This window comes from Dipteris shenzhenensis, chromosome 24 (assembly GCF_047967505.1).
Source record: "Dipteris shenzhenensis isolate YYH24624 ecotype China chromosome 24, Dip_SZ_1.0, whole genome shotgun sequence".
Lineage (NCBI taxonomy): Eukaryota > Viridiplantae > Streptophyta > Polypodiopsida > Gleicheniales > Dipteridaceae > Dipteris > Dipteris shenzhenensis.
Genome location: NC_141619.1, coordinates 10150240 through 10176503, shown reverse-complemented (window position 1 = coordinate 10176503; position 26264 = coordinate 10150240). Strand labels below are relative to the sequence as shown.

The window sequence follows — 26264 nt, the reverse complement described above, 5'->3', positions numbered from 1 at the left end:
TCGGAAGTAATAGGGATGCAAAGTTAACGTCTTTTTACATATCAAACCTCGCACTACTTCGCTTTTCAAAAGACAAAGTTTTGTTCACCGCAGATCACACCCTTCTAAGATCCTACTAACCCAGTTCAAATTGCTAGATTAGCATAAAGACCAGAAACTACCAATGGAGGAGCACATGCAAAGCAAGCTGTTTCTCCAGGAATCAGCAGTTGTATGTGTCCAGAAACAGCATCCTCTGATACACCTGAATCAACACATTGCAAGTTAAGAAAATCAACGATCTCATGCCTCAGTCTGACAAAGGTTCAGTTTGGATTGTAGTAAATGAGATTAGCCTCTTGACAAGAGACCAGACCACCCCATGCCATCACAATTACTTATTCTAAAGAGCCAACGACCATGGATTATCAACAAACAAGGGTTCTCATAAGACATAAGAGTATATAGCAAACCTGATTCCATCCATGTCTGTCCAAGCTCATTACATGCCTGCAGAATTCATCGTACAGATTTAGATCCCTTTGGAAAATTAAGAGCAGACCAGTTCGTCATGATGATCCACAAGGACAAGGAATGTCTCTAAAACTTTCCATCACATTTAACCTCGCCTGATACAAAGGTGATGTGTTTACACTTTTGAATAGTGCTCTTAAATCTATTGTTGTGTAAAGAACATCTTGTTATGTGCATCAGAGTACATGGGATCAGAAATTGATAACCTTGAATCACTGATTTATGAGAGATTTGATAATAGATACATCTTAGTAACACATTTTCCAGGAATAAGCAGTCTGCTCCAATTTGCGTAGAATTTTCGAACTTTTTGTTTTAGAAAAAATGTTTATTTTACCAAAAACACTAACAATATGGCAGAGAAATGGTGCATAAAATTCCAAGAATCATGCTCTCAAATCTAATCCCCTCCAGTGTTGAATATCTTCCAGTATGAGTAGCATCAGCATCCTTTGATGCTATTCAACATCACAATTAAATGGAGGAGGTTTGTTTGAAAGTTTTAGATTAAGATTGCCAAAAGGACATCGAACCCTAAATTGCAAGGAACAACAACAGAAATAACCCCCAGTCTCAATTTTGAAAAGATGAAAAGGGTGTGAATACTCTTACCAAAATTGGCATAGTTCACACCTTTTTCATTCAATTACCCAGAATCAAGACTGCAGCAATAAAATTGCATCATGCATGCTCAAATAATTTTATGAATACAAAATAATAACACAATTGAACTACAACTGCTTTTAATTGGTGTGAGAATATTAATATACCTGGTTCACAACCATCCGTGCTTCATAATTGTCTACGCAGCTCAAAACCAAGTCAACACCAGTTGTCCTCCCTTGCTGCCCACTGACAATTTGACGTGTCAAGCTCTCCATGAACTTTTTGAAACCTTCGACTGTTGTGATATTTATTGTATAGCTCTATCATCATAAACATCATTTAGATTAGTCAACAAAAATATTATGTATCAGAAATGACGGAAGCAACTAAAATATCATTACATGTTACACATGCAGTATCTTAACACAAACATGTGTGTACGCAGGTGCGGTGCGCGTGCGCATGCGCATGCGCATGCGTGTGTGCGAGCAACTTTCTGTTTCTACTACAGCAACGTCTTTGAGCCAGATTGTGTGTTTGAGGGGTGTGTGTGTATGTGTGTGTGTGTGTGTGTGTGTGTGTGTGGGACTCTGGTGTTGGCTTGACCTGGGCTGCTGTGATTGCAAATCGGACCTTGTTTCCTGAAGAAGAAGTTGCTGCACTTTTGTCCTCCCCTCAGGCTGATGCTTCATCCCAGGGCAGAGGCCCGGACATTGAGGTGGAAATGCAGACATAGACAGCCCATTAGTTGCTGTACATACCTGTCCCATAACTGTAAATATGCTTGATCATCTGAAGTGCGTTACTCTCAATGTACAGGGAATGTGTGATGGTCGCAAATGAAAACTGGTCTAGATGTATATCAGGCAATTGCAGCCTGATATAATTGCTTTGCAAGAGCATAATCAGCATATGTATGCTGGTCAAATAGGCCATTTTGCTGGTTATGATATCTTCTATGCTGGAGAGCACTCCTTTTCTGGTGTGGCTTTTTTGGTAAAGCACGACCTTCAACCTGTTGTGGCTCTCAATGATCGCCATGGTAGATGGATTATTGTTCAATGCCTTGTTCAAGGGGAAATTTTTGAATTTGCATCGGTTTATGCCCCCCATTCTTCTCGTGATAGAGCTTTGATCTGGGCTGCCATGCATACTTATCCATGGCGACAACATGCCTTCATTTGTGGTGACTTTAATAATGCCCCTCAATCGGGTGACAACACCTCAAGCCTGTTGAGATATCGAGCTCCACTCGCGATATGCCAAGGTGACCGTTGTGCATTTATGTCACCGACTTGTTAGCTGCAGATGCGGTTGGTACACCGCCCATGAATACTAGCTGAATGACAGCTATTCTTATCTACTCTAGTTCGTGGCTCAGTTAGTATGCCACCTTAGTTAGTTGAGTTTGGTTTGAGACCCACATATAGGGTTCTTATATTTCTTTGTACTAGAGTTCTTTTGGCTTACACAACTAAGAAGAGGAAAACTGTTTTCAACCTCCACCTTTGTGTGTATTCCCCCATTGTGTATGTGAGAAAGCCGCAAGTGAGACTCCTTTCCTCTCTCCTACTATCTTCACATGGTATCAGAGCCTTGTTCGTGGTAAGGAGCTCAAGAAAGCAAACCAAGTTCGCGGTGTCCTGGTAAGAGGACTAGTGTTGCTTTCCTTTTTCGAGTTTGGGAGCAAATCTCTGCAGATAGCACAGTCGGAAGTGCAAGAGTGCACCGTTTCAGATTGAGACGCCCTTCGCGTTGTGGCGATAGGACAGTATATGCTGCGGGTCAGGGCAAAGCTCTTAGTGACTTTATTTTTTTGATTCGAGGCCATTTCGGGGCCCGTTTTGAAGGCAAAAGTTCTTCGTAAGCACTCAAAAAAAGGCCCTGTTTTTGCTGTGCGACCACTGCTCTGCTGGTCGATGAAAAGTTGCCGCAGAAATTGCACCGTATGCCTGTGTGCAGAGATATTGGGAGTTGCAGAATCATGCTTGTTACCTGTTGATGCATAATCGTCACTAGGAAGTGACTGTGTGGTCAAATACCACTTTCGTCCGTTTTGCAGATCTGCCCGTGTGAGGCAAAAGCTGTGTTTTTTGCAGTGACAGAATATTTTGCAGTGTTCTGTAATGGCGCCTGATTCTCTTTCACAGATTGTCACTGAAAAGCTTGACAAGAACAACTTCCAGGCATGGAAGTTTAGAATGATGAATTTCCTTATGGGAAAAGGCTATTGGGAGTTCATTACAGGAAATGAAGAAGAACCAGTTCTTCCTAATGTTCCCAATCAACAGGAAATGCACGCATTTAAAGGATGGCATGAGAGATCCAGAAAAGTTATGTATTGGTTGTCTATCAGTATTTCAGATTCTATGATTGTGCATATTCAGGATGCAAGTACGCCAAAGGAGGCATGGGATACTTTGACAAAAATCTACAGCACAAATACACAAGCCAGGAAAATGCAACTCAAGCAGGAGTTGCACAATGTGCAGAGAGAAAATATGAGCATCAATGACTACCACATGAAGGTGAAGAAAATTGCAGATGCTTTTGCTTCCATTGGGTCGCCAGTGGAAGATGATGATCTAGTTTCTGTGACCTTGAATGGTCTAGGAAAGGATTATGCACAGTTCCGGACATCCATTGCCGTGCGTGAAAAATTTCTTGATTTTGAAGAGTTGTTTGCTCTTCTAATTTCTGAAGAGCAGAGAAATACGGGGTGCATCTTCTTCAGGAGGAACTTTAAAAGAAACTGTCTTCTACTCAAATGCTGGAAGAGGTAGAGGTAGAGGTAGAGGTAGAGGTAGAGGAGGCCGATCTGGAGGTCGTGGTAGAAATCAGAATATGCAGCAAACTCAAGAAAACCAGTCCTATGGAGGAGGACGTGGTAACTCTAGAGACAGGGGGAGCCAAAGAGGCCGTGGTGGATGGCAGAGAGGCCAAAATGCAAACAACAATGTTGAATGCTACTATTGTGGTAAAATGGGTCATATGGCTAAGGACTGCTACAAAATTATGAATGGAAAATTGCAGCAAGGCAATTATGCATCTTCTAGTAGACAGGGTGATGACAAAAATGAGCATCTATTTATGGTGCAGCACATGACCAATTCTCTGACAAGTGCAGAAGAACAAAATGATGTGTGGTATGTTGAATCAGGTGCATCAAACCACATGATAGGTCATGCAGAATGGATGCAGGATGCAAGGAAAATGGAAAAACCAGGATTTGTGGAGACTGGTGATGATACTGCACATCCTATTGTGCAGATTGGTAAAATTCCTTTGTCTATGCAGGATGGGAAAATCTGATGTATTTCATGTCCCTAAAATCACCAAGAACCTGGTTTCTGTTAGTCAAATGGTTGAGCAAGGCTTGCAGGTCAGATTTAATCCTCATGGATGCTTTGTTGAGGACATGAAAAATAACGGTCGCTTGATAGCAAAAGGAAAGAAGAAGGAAAGGATGTTTACGTTGGATGGGATGCGGACATGCCTGAATTGAGTGCAGCAATGTTTGCACATGGGACCGGTGTAGTTACAGATATTGATATCTGGCATAAATGCATTGGTCATGTTAATATACAGCGACTTAAATCAATGCAAGCCCAAAATATTGTTGCAAGGTTGCCTATATTCAAGGTTGCAGAAATGCATAAGGTTTGTGAAGCCTGTCAATTTGGAAAACAGGCAAGGAAACCATTTCCTAGGCATGTTCAAGAGAGTAAAAAGCCATTGGAATTAATCCACTCTGATGTATGGACTACTAAAGCTGCATCTATTGGAGGCTGTCACTATTTTGTCACTTTTATTGATGACTACAGCAGAAAAGTTTGGATGTATTTTATGAAAAAGAAAAGTGAAGTGTTTGGGCACTTCAAAGCTTTTAAAGCTATGGTTGAAAAAGAAACAGGCCTGCAAATAAAATGCCTAAGGTCAGATGGAGGGGGAGAGTACCTCTCAAATGAGTTTGCAAGGTTCCTGCAGGAGCATGGCATAAAGCAGCAATATTCATGCAATCATACCCCATAGCAAAATGGACTTGTAGAAAGGAAAAACAGGCATATTGGAGAGGTATCTCGGGCCATGCTAAATGAAAAAGATCTACCAAATTATTATTGGGCTGAAGCAGTTGCTACAGCAGTTTACATAATGAATAGGACTCCCACTGCAGCAATACATGGCATGACGCCAGAGGAGATGTATACTGGTAGGAAACCAGATATTTCTCATTTGAAAATTTTTTGTTGCATTGCCTATGTTCATGTGCCAGATGAGTTGAGGTCCAAGTTGGATCCAAAAGCTGAGAAGTGTGTCTTTATTGGTTATTCTCTACAGCAGAAAGGGTATAGATGCTATAACCCTTCTACTCGTAAGTTAACAGTGAGCAGAGATGTTGTTTTTGATGAGATGAGCAGCTTATATAAACCAGTAAATGTAATGATTGATGTAGATGCACAAAATGGTAATGCTGCACAGAATTCACAGCAGCAATCACAAAAGATCAGTGGACCTGCAGTGTCCTCTAGCAGTGGTTCACATACTTCACCATGGACAGGCGGATTGAGATCAGGAGAATCTCCTCAAAGCAATGCAGATAGTGGTACGCAGGTATCACGAAAAGGAAAAGAGAAGGTAGATCAGCCCATGTTTGATGTGAATGCAGGTCACTCTTACGTGGATGGTGAATCCACTGGCTCAGAACAGAGCATTGATGATGAGTTGGGTATTCCTTCTGTTGTTACACCTGGAGTAAGGAAGACCAAGGATGTTTTGAGAGCACCTGGTGTTGGGATATCTCAAGGTGTATGCCTCAGGCACACCTTATGTTTCTATGTGTGAGTGCTAGAGGCACAGTTAGGTGCCCACAAGCACAGTTAGGTGGTGGAAAAGCCACATAGAATGATTGAGTGAATCTAGGAGCAGATTGAGGAGATGATTGAGGAGCTTTGAGGTCATCAGTGATGTCAGTGACCTTGTATGAGGTGCCTACTTAAGGACCTCTTTCTTCTTCATTCTATAAGCAAGTATTCTGATTTTGTGTCCACTCTACTCTTTCTTTCAGTATTCCAACATGGTATCAGAGCCATTTGATCCTCCTTGAGCCCATTTCTGCCACATCATCATCATCTTCTTCTTCTTCTTCTTCACCATCTCTCCCTCTTCTCCCAAAATTTTGCTTGAGCTTGTTCTCCTTCAATCCTCAACCATTTCCCACGCCCTTTCTGCTGGAGATCCCTCTGGTTGGGGCGAACTTTGGGCTGGAAGGAATCGACGAAATTCGCGCGCTGCTCGTCGCCATTGCAGAAAAGTCGTCGAAATCCTCTACTGCAAGTTCTCTGCACCTGCTCTGTCTTTTCCTAATTCCTTCCAGGGCAAGCTTCTCCATACCTAGAGCTACCTTGTGCTGAAATCTGAGCAGCAATGGCTGCATATTGAAGGAGAAAACAGAGAAAAACCAGTCGACTTTGTTCATGAAGGTGAAGGCGACCTGACGCATATTTTCGCCTCTTCCTTCCAGAGGATCTACTGTGGTATACCAGCTTTCTTTTGCCTCAGAAAGCCCTCTTTCTTTTGCTTTGAAGAGTGTGATATGAGCCCTCCAAGTTCAGCTCTTTAGTTTTGACAGTTTTGACATACTTTTGAAAATGATGCTACATAAAATGCTACTCTAGCATTTCTGGTCTTTTGAAGTTTTTAATAACTTCACTACAAGTGTTGCTTCAGCTTTGTTTTGACTTGCTAGACTTGGATGTGATTGGAAAGTGTTTATTTCATTCACTCCTATGAAGCATGCAAAAGTAGCATCATTGTTTGAAAACTAGTCACTACTATTTGCTACATCAAGTGGCTATACTTTGGAAGTATTTCAGTTCTTTTTGCCTTGTAAGAGAGATAGACACTGCCCAATATCTGGGTTAGACCCTCTCATGGCTACTTTATATAATCTTGAGAAGTTCAATGGAAAGGGGTTCCATACATGGCAAATGAAGGTAAAATTTGCATTAATGCGGGAGAACTTATGGGGACTTGTCAAACCTACTCCTACCGCCTCTTCTACGGCCTCAAATGCTGGGGAATCTTCCGCTCCGACACGACCAGCAAGGGATCCAGCAAGAGAAGAAAAAGCATATGGTATAATTGCTTTAGCTTTGGGTGATGATTACATACATCATATATCTGACTTGGAGTCTCCATCGGAAGCATGGCAGAAGCTAGATTTGATTTTTGGTGCAAGCTCTCATATTTCTAAACTATCACTTAAAATCTCTTTCTTTGAATTAAAGATGGCAAGTGATACTACTTTAGCTGCCCATGTCAACTATATGCGGAGTCTTATGACTCAGTTAGCTTCTATCAACTCTCCTATCACCCCTGATGATGCTATGGCAGTACTACTTAAGAGTATGCCTGAAAGCTTTGATCACATTGTAAGCACTTTGAAGAATCTTCCCAATCCAAACCTTGAAGGCATTATCTCAGATCTCCAAGAAGAAGAAAGACATATGGAGTTAAGGAAAGGCAATGACACTGCTTATGTTATGAAATTCCAGAAGGGCAAGTATTCTCCTTGCAATCACTGTGGAAAGACAAATCACCTTTCAAAGGACTGCTTCAAAGTTAATCCATGTAAACACTGTGGCAAAAACAACCATAGTGAGAAGTTCTGCAGAGACAAAGCAAAGACAGAAAATGCAAATCTACTTACAGTGAATTTGCCTCCACAAGATGAGGCATCCCATGAAGATTATGCATTTTAAATCATCTCTATGTATGCTCCAGATCACTCTTTTTATGTCAAGGTACTCAGCCTGGATAGTCCTCCAAAATGAATGAAAATAAATTATTGTGTGTTGTGATGTACAGACATATGGCATTGATTATGAAGAAACATTCAGTCCGGTTGCAAGGATGGCAACTGTAAGAGCAGTCATTGCTATGGCTACATCAAAGGGATGGTCTTTACATCAGATGGATGTAAAGAATGCCTTCTTGCATGATGATTTGCAAGAAGAGGTCTTTATGGAGCAGCCACCAGGTTATGTTCATGCTATTCATCCTGAGTTTGTTTGTAGGTTGAAGAAAGCCTTGTATGGCTTGAAGCAAGCACCTAGAGCATGGTCTGATAAGATAGGACAGTATCTTGTCACTATTGGCTTTCAGATTTCCAAGGCAGATTTCTCACTCTATGTGAGAAAAACAGAGAAAGGTATTATGCTGCTTGTCATTTATGTTGATTATTTGATCATCATAGGTGATAGTGATGAAGATATCCTTCATGTGAAAATGCTATTGAAGCAGAAGTTTGAGATGAGAATTTGGGAGAGCTGCGTTATTTCTTGGGCATTGAGGTGATTAGATCACCAAGTGGGATACAGCTCTTGCAGAGGCAGTATGGATTGGACTTGCTGTCCAAATATGGGATGACAGGTTGTAAGCCTATTTCAGTTCCTTTGGAGCAGAATGTGAAGCTGAGCACAGATGCAGGTGAGCTTCTAGAAGACCCTACTATGTACAGACGCATAGTAGGAATTTTGATTTATATGACTATTACCAGGCCAGATTTAAGCTATGGTGTTGGATTGGTAAGTCAGTTTATGCAGGCTCTAAGGAAACCGCATTTGGATGCGGCTAGACGCATACTCATGTATGTGAAGTCCACATTGCAGTATGGACTATTTTATGAGGCTGGGGTTCAGATACAGTTGCATGGATACACTGATGCTGATTGGGCTGGTAGTATTTCTAATAGACGATCTACCAGTGGATATGTGTTCTCTTTTGGGAGTGCTGCGGTCACCTGAAGCAGCAAGAAACAGCCTACAGTTGCCTTGTCGAGCACAAAGGCTGAGTACAGGGGTGCAATAATGGCTGCATGTGAGGTAGCTTGGTTGCATAAGCTACTTTATGATATGCATCAGCCTACAGATGGGCCAATTGTCATTTATTGTGACAACATGAGCAGTATACACTTGGCAAATAACCCAGTCTATCATGCTAGAACAAAGCACATTGAGGTACATTATCACTATGTGCGGGAGAAGGTTTTACTAGGTCTTATTGATCTAGTTTATGTCAGCACAGAGGATCAGGTAGTTGACATATTCACGAAGGCATTGGACGCAGAGAAGCTGCGCAAGTTCAGAGACCTGTTTGGTGTGCAGGAATTGGGATTGAGCTTGAGGGGGAGTGTTGAGATATCGAGCTCCACTCGCGATATGCCAGGGTGACCGTTGTGCATTTATGTCACCAACTTGTTAGCTGCAGATGCGGTTGGTACACCACCCATGAATAATAGCTAGATGACAACTATCCTTATCTACTCTAGTTCGTGGCTCAGTTAGTATGCCACCTTAGTTAGTTGAGTTTGGTTTGAGACCCACATATAGGGTTCTTCTATTTCTTTGTACTAGAGTTCTTTTGGCTTACACAACTAAGAAGAGGAAAACTGTTTTCAGCCTCCACCTTTGTGTGTATTCCCCCATTGTGTATGTGAGAAAGCCGCAAGTGAGACTCCTTCCCTCTCTCCCACTATCTTCACAAGGCCACACTCATATGTTGGCTTCTGAAACACAGGCATGGTCTGATTTTTTACTTCAGTTGCCCCTGGTTGATCTCTGAAAGTAATTACAGCCCATGCTTCCGGGTTATACCTTTCAGCATAATGCTCAATCTTCTTATCGGGCACGCTTGGATAGATGGTATCAGATTGATCCACAGCATTGTGATGCCTTTACTTGTCAAATTTGGGTTGATCATGCTTTCACACATTCGGATCATGCTCCTCTTTAGTTGAGGCTTTCCTTACATGAATTTCCCACTAACAGATTGCCTTGCCGAAGGCTTTTGCTGATTAATAATAGTTATCTGGAGCATGCTGACTTTAAAGCCTTGGTCTCTTATGCTATTCAGCCTCTCTCTCATCAGATACGCATTGGTTTGGATTATGCTTGGCAGGCTTTTGTTGCTCGGATGCAAGCAGTTATTCGAGATTATGGCAAATCCTATATGCAAGCCACAAGGGAGACTGTAGCACATGCCAAATTTACATGTCAGAGTTTGCTCATCTTCGCCATTTGTCTTCAGAGGAAAGCATTCTCTTATGTCAGGCTCAATTCTCTCTTCAATCTAATGATCGCAAAAAGATTGCTCAATGGGAAACTCGATCCAGACAACGGGCATTTTTGGATAAAGGCTGCTCTTCCAAGCAATTTTTTAAGAGTTTACACTACAAAAGACAGGCAGCCAATATCTGTCGGAACCGGATGCCTAATGGTTCTTGGTCAACATCTCGTTCATAGCTTGCTGATTTATGTGTGCAGCACTTCTCCACTCATTTTGGGCATCTGGATACTCTTTCTCCTCGGGTCCTGTCTGCGCGTCAGCTTCTTTTGCAGCATCTTCATCCAATTCTCTTTGATGCTCAGGTTTTCGAACTTGAACATCCCTTCACTGAAAGGGAATTGTCTGATGCACTGAGATCCTGTGGCAGATGGAAATCTCCAGGATGGGATGGTCTCACTGTTGAATTTTTTCTTGCATTTTGGGATCTTCTTAAATTCACCTTGCTACAAATGGTAAATACAGCATGGCAAAATCAGCAGATGCCTTTGTCATGGAAAAAGGGTCTTCTCAAGCTGATTCCAAAAAAGCAGCTATGTGATTCATTGGGTGATTGGAGGCCAATCACGCTCATGCCAGTCATTCACAAGATCATTGCCAAAATGGTGGTTGATCGGATTAAAGGTTATTTGTATGATGGGTTGCATCCCTCCCAATATGGCTTTGTTCCACGTCGCCATATCACAGATAACATTGCCAATGCTTATATATATATTGGGATTGAATATGCCAAATACACGCAGCAGGATGTTCTACTCTTGCAGGTAGATATTGCAAAAGCCTTTGACACAATTCCATGGGATTTCATCTCGCAAACTATGCGAGCTTTGGGGTTTGGACAAAAAATGCAGCAGGTTATTTACTGGCTTTACAGAGATAGCAATGCGGCTTGCATTATCTCTGGGGATATCTCTGATGAGTGGACTCTTCGTTGTTCGGTCCGCCATTGATGCCCTCTCAGTGCTTTACTGTATGCCATTGCTACTCATCCTATGCTGCAATATATTGATCATCTTGTGGCTAGAGGATCACTTCATGGCTTGGAATTGGATGCTAATTGCAGCATGGTTGCTCAAGCTTATGCTGATGATTCTTTCTTTACCCCGAAGAATACGCCCCATGATCTTGGAGCCTTGATGCAAGCCCTCTCTATTTATGGTTTGGCAGCTCGTCTTCTTGTTAATTTTCGGAAGTCTAAGCTGCTCCCTTTGCATTCCAAAGACTGGCATAGTCTATTATGGCCCGGGGATATCATTCCACCCACTCAGTTTGTTCGTCATCTTGGTTATCCTTTGGGGTGGGAACTCACTCGCCGACAACACACTGATTGGGTTTTGGCTGAGCTTCGGAAAAAGCAACTTCTGACTATCACAATGCAAAACTGGCATATCTCCTGTAATGCCCAAATCTCCCACCAGCCGAGTAAGCCATATTGCTTCCTTGCAAGCCTCAGTGGCTGCAATATATTCAGCTTCAGTGGTTGACAGTGCAATGCATTTCTGCAACCGAGACACCCATGATATAGGACCTCCTGCAAATGTGAAAATATAACCGGTAGTAGACTTCCGGTTATCTGCATAGTCTGAATCTGTAAAACCATGCACCAATGCATCCTGCCTACCATAGCATATGCACAAGTCTTTGGTACCCTTGAGATACCTCAAGACGCCTTTCACTGCTTCCCAGTGCCGCTTGCCTGGATTTGCCATATACCTGCTGATGACTCCCACCGCAAAAGCAATATCCGGACGAGTGGCAACCATGGCATACATCAAAGAACCAACTGCAGATGCATACGGAACCTTGGCCATCTCAGCCTTATCATCATCTGATCTGGGGCTGTCCTTACTGCTGAGTTTTAAATGTGGAGGCAACGGGGTACTAATAGACTTCCCCCCCTCCATTTTAAACCTCTGCAGTACCTTGCCAATGTACTCTTCCTGTGATAGAGACAAAAGTCCCTTAGACCTATCACGAGTAATCTGCATACCTAGTATGTGATTTGCATCACCCAAGTCTTTCATGTCAAAAGACTTATGTAGTTGCTTCTTCAAAGCAATAATCTCCTGCTGAGATTTGCTGGCAATCAGCATGTCATCCACATACAGAATGAGTAGCATCAAACTGCCATCCTTTGCCCGTTTGGTGTACAAGCAGTGATCGGTCTCACACCTATGATATCCTTGGGACTGCATGAAGGCATCAAACTTCTTGTACCATTCCCTTGGTGCCTGCTTGAGTCCATACAAGCTCCTCTTGAGCTTACACACAAGCTTCTCTTTTCCTTTAACAGCATATCCCTCTGGCTGACTCATGTAGATCTCATCATGGAGATCTCCGTGAAGAAAAGCAGTCTTCACATCCATCTAACATAAATCCATGTCCTCATGAGCAACAAGAGCTAACACTGCTCTCAAAGTAGTCATCTTGACTACAGGGGAAAAGATCTCATCAAAGTCAATGCCCTTCTCCTGCTTAAATCCCTTGGCAACCAATCTGGCCTTATACCTCGGTAAAGCATTTGAATCCACTTTGACTTTGTAAACCCACTTGCATGGCAAAACCTTTCTGCCTGCAGGTAGCTGCACCAAGTCCCATGTATCATTTTGAAGTAGGGAGTCCATTTCTGATTGCATGGCTTTCTCCCACTTCCTTTTCTCTGTTCTTTCCATAGCTTCCCTGAAGCTGGAAGGCTCACCACAATCTGTCAGCATGATAAAATCAGCCACATTATTGGCTCCTGGAACAAACCTGTCAGGAGGCCGTTGTACACGGGTGCTCCTCCTAACAAAATGCTCCGTATTAGGCTGCTGTCTAGCCTGTTCGTCATGCATGACGGGTGGCTCTACCACCATATTTGGCTGTCCTACAGCGCCATTTGCTGGCATATCCAGTGGTGCATCATTGGCAAAATTGTCTGGCTGATTTTCAGCCTGTATACCCTCTTGAACAGGGTTATTTACAGCAGCCTGCTGCTGCATATTAATGGGCATTCTTTGCTGTCCGACATCATCATAAACAACCCTCCTGTATTCCACAGGTTGCATGGGTTCTTTGTGTACACTATCCTCTTTAAAGATGACGTCATTGCTGCGTATAATCTTCCATTTGACGGGATCCCATAACCTGTACCCCATTTCACCTTCGTCACCGTAACCCATGAAGATGCATCTGAAAGACTTTGGCTCCAGTTTGGTGCGCAGTTCTTTGCGTACATGAGCAAACCACTCGCAGCCAAACACACGTAAGTGCTTATATGAAGGTGGCTTGCCAGACCACACCTCCTCTGGCACTTTCAACTCCAAAGCCTTGTTCGGCAACCTGTTAATTAGGTGAACTGCTGTTTGCACGGCTTCTGCCCAAAAGCCATGGGGCAATGCAGCGTAAGACAACATACATCGAACTTTCTTCTGAATAGTTCGATTCATCCGCTCACTCACACCGTTTTGAGATGGATTATGAGGGGCTGTGAGTTCCTGTTTAATGCCCTTAGCTTCGCATAACTGTACAAAAGCATGTGACACATACTCACCCCCATTATCGGATCTGAGGCATTTCAGCCTGCATCCTGTCCGATTCTCAACCTGAGCGACAAACTTCTTGAAAGCATCTAAGGCATCGCTCTTATGCTTCAAGAAATAGACCCACACTTTGCGTGTGGCATCATCAATAAAAGTAATGAAATACTTTGCACCCCCTAGTGATAGCTGTGGCATCTCACACAAATCAGTGTGCACTAGATCAAGCAGTGCTCTATTCTGGGGAGTTCTCCTCTTATGAGGAGTCATAGAATGCTTTCCAAAAATGCAATGATCACAAGTAGGCAAATCTGAAAAAGAAAGAGACGGCAGATAACCCAAACGTGACAGTTCTTGCATTCCTTTAACGGACATGTGTCCCAACCGGCTATGCCACAATGAAACCTTCGGCAGCTCGGTTATGGCAACAACATGATTACCTACACTGGAAACATAAAGAGGGTACAAGGTATCACTCTTATAACCTTCAGCCACTACAACCTGGCCATCAGTAATCACCCATTTGGAATCCCCAAATGTGGTATGGTAACCACTGTCATCCAACAAGCCAGTGCTAATCAGATTTTTCTTGATTTGCGGCACATGGCGAACACCATCAAGTATAAATATGCGTCCATCAGGGAATACTATCTGTATACTGCCAATCCCTGCAATCTGACATGCATAGTTGTTCCCAAGGTGAACAATTCCATGAGTACCTGTGTAGGAAGTAAACCACTCCCTATGAGGCGTAACATGAAAAGAAGCACCTGAATCCAAGATCCAGGTGTACATGTCATGGCCATCAACAACCAATGTATGTGCAATTACAGCAGAAGAACATAATACATCATGTCTGTCACTGTCACTGTCCTCTGCTGCAACATTCACTGCATCAGTGTCATCTCCCTTGGCCTTGCCTTTGCCTTTGCTTCCACTGCCTGCATCCTTTGCCTCAGCCTTCTTGGCTTTCTGATCCCGTATAAACTTGAAACACTTAGACTTCACGTGTCCCTTTTTGCCACAATAAAAGCATTCAATATCTTTCTTACCACGGGACTGACTATGGGATTTGGACTTGCCAGCAGATCTCCCCTTCTGCTGAGTCCTACCTCTATCTTGTACCTGCAAAAGCATTGGAAGACTTGCTGCCGCATTATTCTTCCTGCTCATCTCCTCCATGAGAAGAGAGCTCTCCACATCAGCATACATAAGAGTGACATTTGAATTTGACAGGGTGGTCTTGAAAGTGTCCCAACTCTCAGGGAGGGTACACAACAAGAAAGTAGCCTTGAACTCCTCATCAAGGTTCAATCCCTGTGCGATAAGCTGTGTAAAGATGGCATTGAACTCACTCAAATGTGAGGTCATAGCTGTACCTTCCTTCATGCAAAGGTCAGTGAGCTTTTTCAGCCAATAAACCTTACTGGCTGAACCCTTTTGGGCATACAACTCTTCTAGCCTCTGCCATAGGCCATAAGAGGTCTTTTCTGCCTGAACATTGAACACAAGAGAATCAGTGAGAGTAAGCATGATAGCCGCCCTTGCGGACAAATCAAGCTCCTCCCACTCATCATCTGCCATCCCAGATGGCTGGACACCCTTCAACCTTATGGGCTTAGAAATCTTCTTTAGCAGAAGTACATTCAAACACTGTTCTGCCCATAATGCATAATTGTGTGCCCCTTCCAATTTCTTTATGTTCAGTATTGAGGATTCACTTCCCCCTGATGCCATATCAGACAAGGAAAGTGCCCGACTCCCTGTAAGTCAAAAAAATGACTAAATAAAATTCTGATTTCTCAGAAAAACTGCTCTATGAAGAGCCAGGAGCACTCACAATAGTGCTGTTTTTTACTGTCAAAAATCCTGCAGCAAAACAGAAAATTTTCCCTCCAGTCATTGTTCCTTCTGACACACTGTACCGTGCTCAAATAGGCATAAAACAGTAACTACAGAATGCTGCAGCTGTTCCACAAGTGCTTTACAAGTGCATCATCATCTGACGAAACACAAAACACTGATGTCCTGAACACTTCTCCCACCTCAGATGAGGTATTGCACTGATTTTATATGCATAAACCACTTGGCATACACTGTTTTGTCCACTGAAAAAAGCTCCAAACACCTCAGCCTGTCACAAACCTGCAACAAATCATGGGACAAATCCCAACCAATCACCCTTCTGCCAAGGGGATAAAAGGCATCTGAAGTTCTCAAACAGTAACTCAAGTGCTCACAAGCAAAATCTGGGCAAAAGCCCCTTGATTTGACACCTGTACCAAGTGAAAAACACCCTCAACAATGAGGTAGCATACAAAGTTCAGCGCTCTCCTGGCACTTTCACCTGACAATGTAATGCATAAATTGCCTGTGTGCACAGTAGCAACACAGATCCCAACGTACAAACACCGAAAAGAAAGTCTTTTGAGCTCTGTCAACGATGGACAGTTAGGGACCGAGTAAACTCGATGCGCCCTGGCCAAGCGTGGCTCAACTGAGATTTTCAAAGTGTCGTACACAGAATGTGACCTGCAAGAAATGTCACTGAGTACACTGCGGAAACAAGACCAATGTGGGCACCCTGGCTCCACACTACCTCAAGGCATACACTACATACACTTCCAGGCAAAAGCCCTTTGTAATAGTCACCCGAAAAACTGAGATTTGCACTCAGTGTAAGCATAAAAGCCCTCTGCAAATCAAGACATCTGACCTTCCCGAAAAATAACTGTGCAACCACCACACACTGTGGCACTAGTCACCTCAAGCACGAGGGACACGAGTGTACTTGCTGTCCCTCAAACACAGTTTTAGAACTGAAAAATTCCGGAAATGCATCAAGAAAAAACCTCGTTGTACTTTTGTACCTGCGTGTACTTGCAAGTACCACGCAAAAGAGCAGAGTGCTCTCACTTTTTCCTTCTTCCCTAAACAAATTCTGTTTGTGCCTGTGCAGCTGTACCTTCTGTACCTGCGAGGGCACGGATCCCCAAAAAAAAATGTCAAAATTCCCTTGGCTGAGGGTACAGCCGGTACGGCTGTACCTGTACGTGCACGCATCCCGAGGACGCTGCTGTTCACAACCCGCTGATCGAGGTCGGCTGCCTGTGTGCAACCGGCTGCTGCTGGTCACACGACCCGACAGCTAACAGCTGCACGGTCGGCTGCCTGTCGCGGCTGGTCGCGATCGATGCTGCGCGCTACGCGCACTGGCTGTGCCCGCCTTGGAGCTGCGGACGCCGGTCGATGCTGCGCGCTGCGCGCGCTGGCTGCGCCCGCCTTGGAGCTGCGGCCGCCGGTTGCTAGCAGCAGCTAGCTGCTGCTGCACCTATGGCTGCTCGCGCTCCTGCTGCGCGCGGCTGGTCGCGCACCTGCTGCGCGCGACTGCTGCTGCTTTGAGCAGCGTGCGTGCTCGCTGCTGCCTACACCGAAAGGGAAAACGCTGGAAGAGAAGGGATGGGTAGACCGGAGTGAGAGGGAGAGGGTAGCTCTGATACCACTTGTGAGGGAAAGGGGGGAGTGCAACAGTAGGAGAGCATGACACAAGGAGTGTGGGTGTGTAAGAATGTGTTGAGCCACACCACAAACTCAAAGGTTTTAGTAGGATTAGGTATTCACCTATGACTGTCTTAGGACAGTCATAGCAGTCGTAACATTTAAAGGGTGGCAATGTGCCTTTACCCCAACACATCCTTGTGGCATATATTCAATTTTACTTGCCATTCATCATGTTCACTAAGGCAGATCTTACATCTTTCATGTCTGTGTTTATGGAACTCTTTTGGCGATCCAAACATGGCAGAAAAAGTCTCAAGCTACTTTTGATGCATCACATTTGTTCTCCCAAGATGCATGGTAGATTGAACATCACGGATATTCATGTGCATATTCTTGCCCACAGGGGGAAAATGTTGCTGCAATTTCTACAAGGTGATCAGCCTTGGGCTCTTATGATTAGGACTCTGGTCGCTCATATCAGTATTTCTGTGTTTGGTCATTGGCAATTCGATCACTGGGATTTCTTTTTTGGCTGCACTGATGGCACTTTGCCTGGATGCCCTTTTGTCTCCCGCTTGCTTCTTGACTGGAAGCATGTTCTTTCTCATCTGGAATGGAATGGACGGCAATCTTTGCTTGGGAATTCTTTGAGAGCTGAAAGCATTCACTGGTCGAAAGTCTTTCAACCTCCCTTGGCTTTACAGGAACCTTGACGTTCCTACTTTGTCTCGTTTAAAGGCATGACCTCGGTTGCTGATGTTATAGATGATGATGGTACTGTGCTCCCCTTTTCTCTAGCAGCCACTACATATGGATTGGGCTCTCATTATCGTCCTTTGTGGCGACAAATTACTTCTATGCTTTTGCCCTTTGTTCCGATTCCTCCTTTGGAACTCCAGGACCGACTGGAAGATTGGACTTTGACTTCTCTAGGGTCCTCTTCACGTCTTTGAGGCTATCTCAGATTATTGTACTTGCATTGTATAAAATCCTTTTGCCTCGACCTTGGGTTTCAGAGAGAGGTGATTCTGTTTGGCGAATGCATCACCCAACCAAGTGGTGGAGGAAAAGATTACACCAATTTTGGGCCTATAAAGTACCACTTCGGCAACAGGTTTTCTTTTGGCGAGTTCTTTTGGGAGTGTTTCCATCTGGACAGCTATTAGCTCATCGACACATTGCTCCTGCACTTTGCCATAGATATTCAGCTTCTTCGGAGACTGTGCCTCACTTGTTTTGGCATTGTCCATGCTCTCGTGAGTTTTTTGATCTGCTTCGACAGCACCTGCGAGCGAGATTCCCATCTGTTCCGTTTGGGAAATTCTTCTGGCTATTTGGGTTTCATCCATCCAGACCGGAGTTTCATCTTTTCTTCGTTTGGGTTTGCTACTGGGCACTATGGACTTTATGGACATATAGGAATTGTAAAGTCTTTGGTGATCCTACTTTCTCTTTGTTTGGCCTTTTTGGGAATTCTTTGAGAGCTGAAAGCATTTACTGATCGAAAGTCTTTCAGCCTCCCTTGGCTTTACAGGAACCTCGACGTTCCTACTTTGTCTCGTTTAAAGGCATCACCTCGGTTGCTGATGTTATAGATGATGTTGGTACTGTGCTCCCCTTTTCTCTAGCAGCCACTACATATGGATTGGGCTCTCATTATCGTCCTTTGTGGCGACAAATTACTTCTATGCTTTCGCCCTTTGTTCCGATTCCTCCTTTGGAACTCCAGGACCGACTGGAAGATTGGACTTTGACTTCTCCAGGGTTCTCTTCTCGTCCTTTGAGGCTATCACAAATTACTGTACCTGCATTGTATAAAATCCTTTTGCCTCGACCTTGGGTTTCAGAGAGAGGTGATTCTGTTTGGCGAATGCATCACCCAACCAAGTGGTGGAGGAAAAGATTACAGCAATTTTGGGCCTATAAAGTACCACTTCGGCAACAGGTTTTCTTTTGGCGAGTTCTTTTGGGAGTGTTTCCATCTGGACAGCTATTAGCTCATCGACACATTGCTCCTGCACTTTGCCATAGATATTCAGCTTCTTCGGAGATTGTGCCTCACTTGTTTTGGCATTGTCCATGCTCTCGTGAGTTTTTTGATCTGCTTCGACAGCACCTGCGAGCGAGATTCCCATCTGTTCCGTTTGGGAAATTCTTCTGGCTATTTGGGTTTCATCCATCTAGACCGGAGTTTCATCTTTTCTTCGTTTGGGTTCGCTACTGGGCACTATGGACTTTATGGACATATAGGAATTGTAAAGTCTTTGGTGATCCTACTTTCTCTCTGTTTGGCTTTTTTAGGCGTTCTCTGCAGTAATCTTTCTTTGATTGCTTGCAGACCCGCTGCATAGATCATGAGGTCTTTTTGGCATATACTGAAATTTTCAGTTGATGTAATTTTAGCACCTTTTTTTGAGGTTGCTACTCATATAATATAATCAATCAAAGATTTCACCAAAAAATGTGTGTGTGTGTGTGGGCGGGTGGGGGCGGGGAGGGGGGGGGTCGTTTTGTGTTGGTCACACCTATGTCTAAAGACTAAGCATTTGGTAGAAGGTAGGAGTAACAGATTCTTATTACTGATTTTATATGGAAGGAAAAATGAAAGCTAGAAGCCACTTTTGTGCAGCCTTAATAATATGAGAGATCCATGCAATCCCAGCCATCATCAAGGTACAATCATCGATTGTCAATATATAGTCAACACATCCCACATAAGCAAATATAATATGTCCTATTCCACCCTTCTTCAGGAGAAGAATTTATTAACATTTACTATAGAGAAACACAAGACCCCTATTGGAGGAATTTGCCTGTGATTGTGATTCTACATAGCAAGGATGCTCCTTAGAGTAAACACTCTTGCTCTCTATCTTGGGCAGCCAATGTGATTAGGCAATATTGATCATTTTCCTCATGTACATGGATGAAGACCTTATGCTAATCACTTTCAATTCTTTGGCACCATCGTTTAAAAATTGTCTCCAACCTCAACATGGCAATTCATGTCAAGATGCCTTCATATCAAGAAATGCTTGGTTTGCTCTACCAGGATGATATAATATGAGTCTTTTATACAGCCACTTGATGCCCAACCATGTGATTTTTCGGATGCATCTATAGCACAGTCATCTGATTCTTGAGGGTGAAAAACAGTCCACTCATGAGCAGCCACAAAATATGCAAGTTCTAATTATCATCTTGATGCCATCCTATAAGGAAAAGCTATGTCGGCAAGATCATCTCACGTTAGCATATGAGAGCTACCTATGGTAAACGCTGCCATCTTTGATTTAGTGTTGATAAGACTTAGGTACTAATAAGCACATGACAGTTTTAAAAAGTGGTTTCAATAAATAAATGAGTCCACAAGTAGCGTGGTGGAGGTTGCAAATACCTACAAGTCGAATATCAAAGGACATGGGAAGATCCCACTATGGGATTGAAATGAAAATATGTGAGTAATTGAAGAAGGTTAAATTTGTGCCAGGGCTTAAAAAGAACTTGCTTCTAGTTTCTACCATATGTGATCACGGGAATGATGTTCTTTTCACAAGCTTAAACTGCACAATTAAGGATTTGTTTTGTCTCATGCAACAGATATGGAGACCTTTATACATTTAATGCCAAAGTTATGAAGCCAGAATATGCATGTCTTACATCCGAACAGTTCACTATTGACTTTTTTGCCAAATCAATTCCAAAATCCTTTGCACGCTAACATGGTGGATGCCTTTGGTCCAGTACAGCTACAACTCTCTTTTTGTGAATGCTACGTTTCCAAGAAGATGCACAAGTTGCCTTTCCAAATATATAAGAAGATAAGGGCAAAAGCCCCTCTTAATCTTGTGCACACAGGATCTATGAACACCAAAACTTTTTATGAAAAGAAATATATCCTTACTTTCGTAGATGATTGTTTCAAAAAAATTTGAGTGGATTTGTTAAGCAAGAAATCAGACACATTTTCTCAATTCTTTGAATTCAAAGCTTCTTATTGAGAAACAAAGTGGCAAGAGATCAAAATTTTGAGATTTGACAAAGGGAGTGTGTACAAAAGTAATAAGTTCAAAAATTTTTGAAAAAAAAAAGGCATCAACAACAGTTCATCACTTCCTACACTCCTCAACAAAATGGATGTTGCAGACATGAAGAATAGACATTCATTGTTGAGCATAATCCCCACGCTCCTTTAAAGCAAAATGGTTATAGATGTCTTCCTTGAAGCTTAGAGATTGCACTAGCATGCATTACACTCACCGTTTAAAGAAACAAGTTATCCTATTGTACCACCAAGATGCTTGCGTAGGCCTTTGGCAAAATCTTGGTCAATGTACCTATTGAATTTTCCTTGGTAGAACAATAGATCATTGGGACCTACTGATTTGCTACCTTCACATGAATGAAGTGATATCTCATATCAATGTGCTTAGTCCTAGAATGATCCACAAAATTCTTGGCCAAAGCAATGCATGATTGGTTGCCACAACCCATAGGAACCGAACTTTGTCTTCATCCTCAAAGTGTCCAATTTTGAGTCACAAAGGTTCGGAAGCATCCCCTTCCACTTTCTCCTCTTCATCTATCCCAATGTCTAGCTGCAATTTTGAGACAACATAGTGGCTTTTCTTCTATATCCTGCTAAGGTTTATGTTGTGGATTCAAGATGGTACCGCCTATATGCTTTGCTTTGCTCACTGTACCTAATGGAAATGCAAGTCTTCTTTGTTGTCCATTCTTCCTTTGTTGTGTTGGAACATGTGCATAATAGATACAGCCAAAATCTCTCAAATGCATAACACTTGGCCTCTTATTTTACCACACTTCATATGGTGTCATGTCATTCACTGCTTTAGTGGGACACCTATTCAGTTCATATGCAGATGTAAATGTTTAGCATAGCCATATCTTTGAGCATCAACCTAGTTGCCCCAATTAGATGTATGTTCTTTCTCTCTGCAATCCATTCTATTGAGGAGTATAGGCAGTCATGAACTCTAAAAATTTGTTGTTGATGCCATTCTTCTTGCAAAATCATTTGAAATCATTGCTTTTATACTCACCTCACTTGTTAGATCTCCAAATTCTGATTTTCCTACCGCTTTCTTTCTCAACAAGAGCCTTCAATTCAAGCATTGAGAAAATGTATTTGATTCTTTGCTCAAGAAATACACCCAAAGCTTTCTGGAATAGTTATCTATAAGAGTTTGAATATATTTCTTTCCACCAAACGTTTCGTTGTTCATAGGCACAACCACGTCCATGTGCACAAGATCAAGAGAGATTGCTACCCTTGACTACTCATATCTTTGGAAAGGCAAGCTATGCATCTTACCATAAACAAATCCCTCACGAAAAGAGATATCAGGCCGTACCAGACCCAAGACGTCTACCATGTTAAGATTCTTTAGCATGCAAAGGCTTTTGGGAATGATGTGAGCCATCCTCTTATGCCAAAAGCCACTAGTGAGCTGTTCAGATCATAGTTTTTTCCATACATTACCAAACGCATACGTCATACGAGTACGGAAGTATGATTGGAGTATGGTTCAGCCCTTGGGGCTGAAACATACGTGACCCTAGTTTTACCTAAAAAATTTCAGAAAAATATAGATTGATCATTGATCATTGTACACATTAAATTGACATAGAGGTATTAAACTGAAACTTGAAACTTGTATTAATTTTAAAGTCATCACTCATGAGTCATGAGTCGTGAATCGTGATTCATCATTCATGAAAGACTCCAGCCTCCAGAGACCGTAGTCATCTAGATTCTAGATTTTGATACATCATGATTCATACATAGTGTCCACTGTCAAATGATGGAATCATAGATCATAGATTAATAATCAATACTACACCAAAACATCATGATCAAAGGAAGTAGGTACTAGTAACTACACCAAATTTCAAAACATGAAAGCCAAAACATCATAAAGAAAAGGTTGCCAGTGTGCCACAGCCCGGAAATAAAGCATGCATGACAATTCACAACAAATGAGGCTCAAGCCTCAAGCTGCATCTTCATCCTCATCGTCTTGCTCATCCTCATCCTCATCATCATCTGCATCAATGCCTGCATCCTCCTCCTCCTCCTCATCAGACTCGCCATGGAACTCCAAAAGACTACAGCTCCTTGAAGCTGCAGCAACATCCATCATTTCTGTAAGTGTAACAATAGGGGCTGCAATGTCTTCTCCCTCTGTATCTGCTTGCCTTGCTAGTAGCCTATCATCATCCTTCTCCTTGTTGATCATTTCTAGGGTCACTTCTATCTTCTCAAATCCCCTTTCCTTGATTTTGGAAATGAGACGCAAATTAGTATGGATGTATACTAATTTCTCGGTATTCTTTGGAAGCAACCTATTCCTTCTTTTAGTATGGATAAGAGATAATGTGGTCCAATTCCTCTCACAAGGAGAAGCACATGTGCCTTGCAAGAGCACTCGAAGAGCTAACCGCTGCAAATTTGGCATGTGAGTCCCAAATGTCTCCCACCATTTCACCCTTTGGTGCATTCTCTTTTCATCCTTTGCAATCGCACGAGCAAATGTGTCTGACATGGATTTGTAAATATCCAACTCATCACATAAGGTGCCTTGGCTGTCAACATCATACTTGGTGTACCGCTCTATGGCATCCATCCACCCATCGTGCACCTCCTTGTCGCTATCTAGATTTTTCTCTCTCCAAATAGGATGGAGAACAAACGCTGCCACATGCAATGGAGAATGCATCATATTCCACCTGTCAACACACAAGGCTCTAACATCAGCCAGCTTTGAGGATTCAATCCCATCAATAGTTGCCATCTTCTCGACCATCCGATCAGTGAGTTCATATACAAGTCCCATGGTAGCCCCTTTCCTATCAGCCAGGCGAAGGATCTTCAAAATAGGTGCACAAAGCTTCACAATGAGTCTTGCATCTTGCCAAAATGAAGCACCTAATATAATAGAAGACACCTGTTGTGCTTTCACAGTGCGTGACACCTTCTTCTTGCAATACTCATGAGTCATCACTGACAACCATGCGACGCAATCCATTGTATACCCTCTCATCCAACAAGTTTGCTAACATGATAAATATGTAAGCAAACCATGTTTGTGCTGGCTTCACCAATTCCTTCTTGCTGAATTTTCTATACATTGCTAACACGGTGTGTTTCCGGGTAACAAATATCACAATCATGTTAGCATGTACCAACACTGGCTTCACCCATGCAAGCTTTCCAATGTCCTCAAACAAGAGGTCAAGGCAATGGCATGTGCATCTAGTATAGAAAATGTGAGGCCACTCTTCCTCCACCAATTCTCCTGCCCGCACACAGTTAGATGCATTGTTCATACAGACCTGCACCACATTTTCAGCCCCAACATCAAGAATGGCATCTTTCAGTATGCCAAAGATGTACTCCCCTGACTTATACTGCCCACTTGTGTCCACGGACTTCAAGAAGGCTGAACCAAATATGCATGAGACCATAATATTGATTATAGGCTGGCGTCGAGTGTCAGACCAACCATCACAAGTTATGGTGCAGCCATATTTTTTCCACTTATCCCGGAACTCTAGCATCTCTTGATCTATGCATACTGCTTCATTAGTTAGCTCTGTTGGGCGCAAAACATTATAGGATGGAGGCTTGAAGGTAGGCCCAACTTGGCCAATGGCACGAACCATCTCCAAAAAATAAGGGCTCCTCACCTTCCAATGAGGAATATCCTCTGCAAAGAAAAAATGACGGAGAGCAATGTATGCATCCTTCCGTGCTTGTGACTCCCATGCCTTTTCCAAGGTTCCCTTTGACATCTTCAACATCTTTTGCTTTGGCTCATATGCACTGCCAGATGCCCACTCACTGAGGCATCTCCCAAATCAGCCACATCTTCAACAAGCTGTTTTGCAGCAGTTTTTAGGGCCGCCTTTGCCTGTAATCTTCGACAAGTATCTTTCACATTTTCAGGAGGAATGGTACACTTGTCAACCCCCAAGCCTGTGAGCCCAAAAAAATGTGCCCTTATACGGGTCAGTCCTCCATCCCATGAATGAGGGCAATATTTACATTTACAAGTGTATTGGCCCTTCCCCAAAGGCTTTAAGGCCTCTACAAATTCCCATTCTGGCCCTTTTTGTCTTCCCATTTGTAGATCTGCAAGCTGCAAATTTGCAAAAGAGGGCAAATAAGGCATTGGGCAAAGGAACAATTTCCAAAGAGGGCTTGAAGCCCTTGCAGGCTGCCCTGTTAGATGGCATCAACTAAAGAGAGAGCACTTGCTGCAAAACAGGAAAAAGGAGCAACCATTGCAATTACCTTGACGCTTGGAGCAGGTAGAGCGTAGAGGCAAGCTACGGGCTGCAACTGTACAGTGACCACTAACCTCCAAAGCAAGTAGAAGAGGGCAAAGGGCTGCCTAAATAGAGGGCAGCAAGGTGCTGAAGAAGAGGGCAAACTGAAGAAGAGTGAAGGGCTGAGGGGAGTCGGGAGTCAGGACTGAAGAAGAGGGCAAAGGGCTGCCTAAATAGGCTCTTGAGAAGAGGGCAAAGGGCTGCCTAAATAGAGGGCAAACGGCTGCCTAAATAGTCTCTTGAGGTAGCAAGGTCGGTGTGCAGGCAGAGAGTTGCTGATTGAAATTTGGGCGTAGACTGTAGTATGTACAGCCTTTCTTGGGATTCGGGAGCCTTCACAAGGACGTCGTACGGATTAGAAAATAGGAGCCAAGCAATAATATAAGGTACGCATCCCGATCCCCCCCCCCAAAAAGTGACGACCGGAAATCCGTACATACGGCCGTACGGAATCCGTACAGAAAATAGGACCGTATGCATGCGGATGCAACAGTGGTTCAAATATAGATTCCATACAGCCGTACGTACAGATGTCCATACAGATTTCCATACGTCACTTTCTTTTTTGGGGGGGAGGGGGGGGGAATCGGGATGCGTACTTTATATTATTGCTCGGATCCTATTTTCTAATCCGTACGACGTCCTTGTGAA

At 43.1% G+C, this 26264-nt stretch overlaps 2 protein-coding genes across 2 annotated transcripts in view; both read right to left on the bottom strand.

Annotated features, from left to right (window-relative positions):
- Window positions 1-26264, bottom strand: part of LOC147886197 (NAD(P)-binding Rossmann-fold superfamily protein) — a 76985-nt gene that overhangs the window by 21673 nt on the left and 29048 nt on the right. The window contains exons 6-8 of the mRNA XM_087395377.1: window positions 1284-1439; window positions 453-489; window positions 162-244 (exon numbers count right to left, since the gene is read on the bottom strand). Of these exons, the coding sequence (XP_087251503.1) occupies window positions 162-244; window positions 453-489; window positions 1284-1439 (276 nt within the window). The remainder of the gene's footprint in view (window positions 1-161; window positions 245-452; window positions 490-1283; window positions 1440-26264) is intronic.
- Window positions 23276-25408, bottom strand: LOC147886199 (uncharacterized). Its single transcript, XM_087395042.1, has one exon. It carries the CDS (start codon window positions 24323-24325, stop codon window positions 23276-23278), a length of 1050 nt encoding a protein of 349 aa, XP_087251168.1. The 5' UTR covers window positions 24326-25408.

What these genes read in the sequence shown, in the direction of transcription:
- LOC147886199 (XM_087395042.1), bottom strand. Translation starts at nt 24,325, where the DNA reads ATGAGAGGGTATACAATGGATTGCGTCGCATGGTTGTCAGTGATGACT.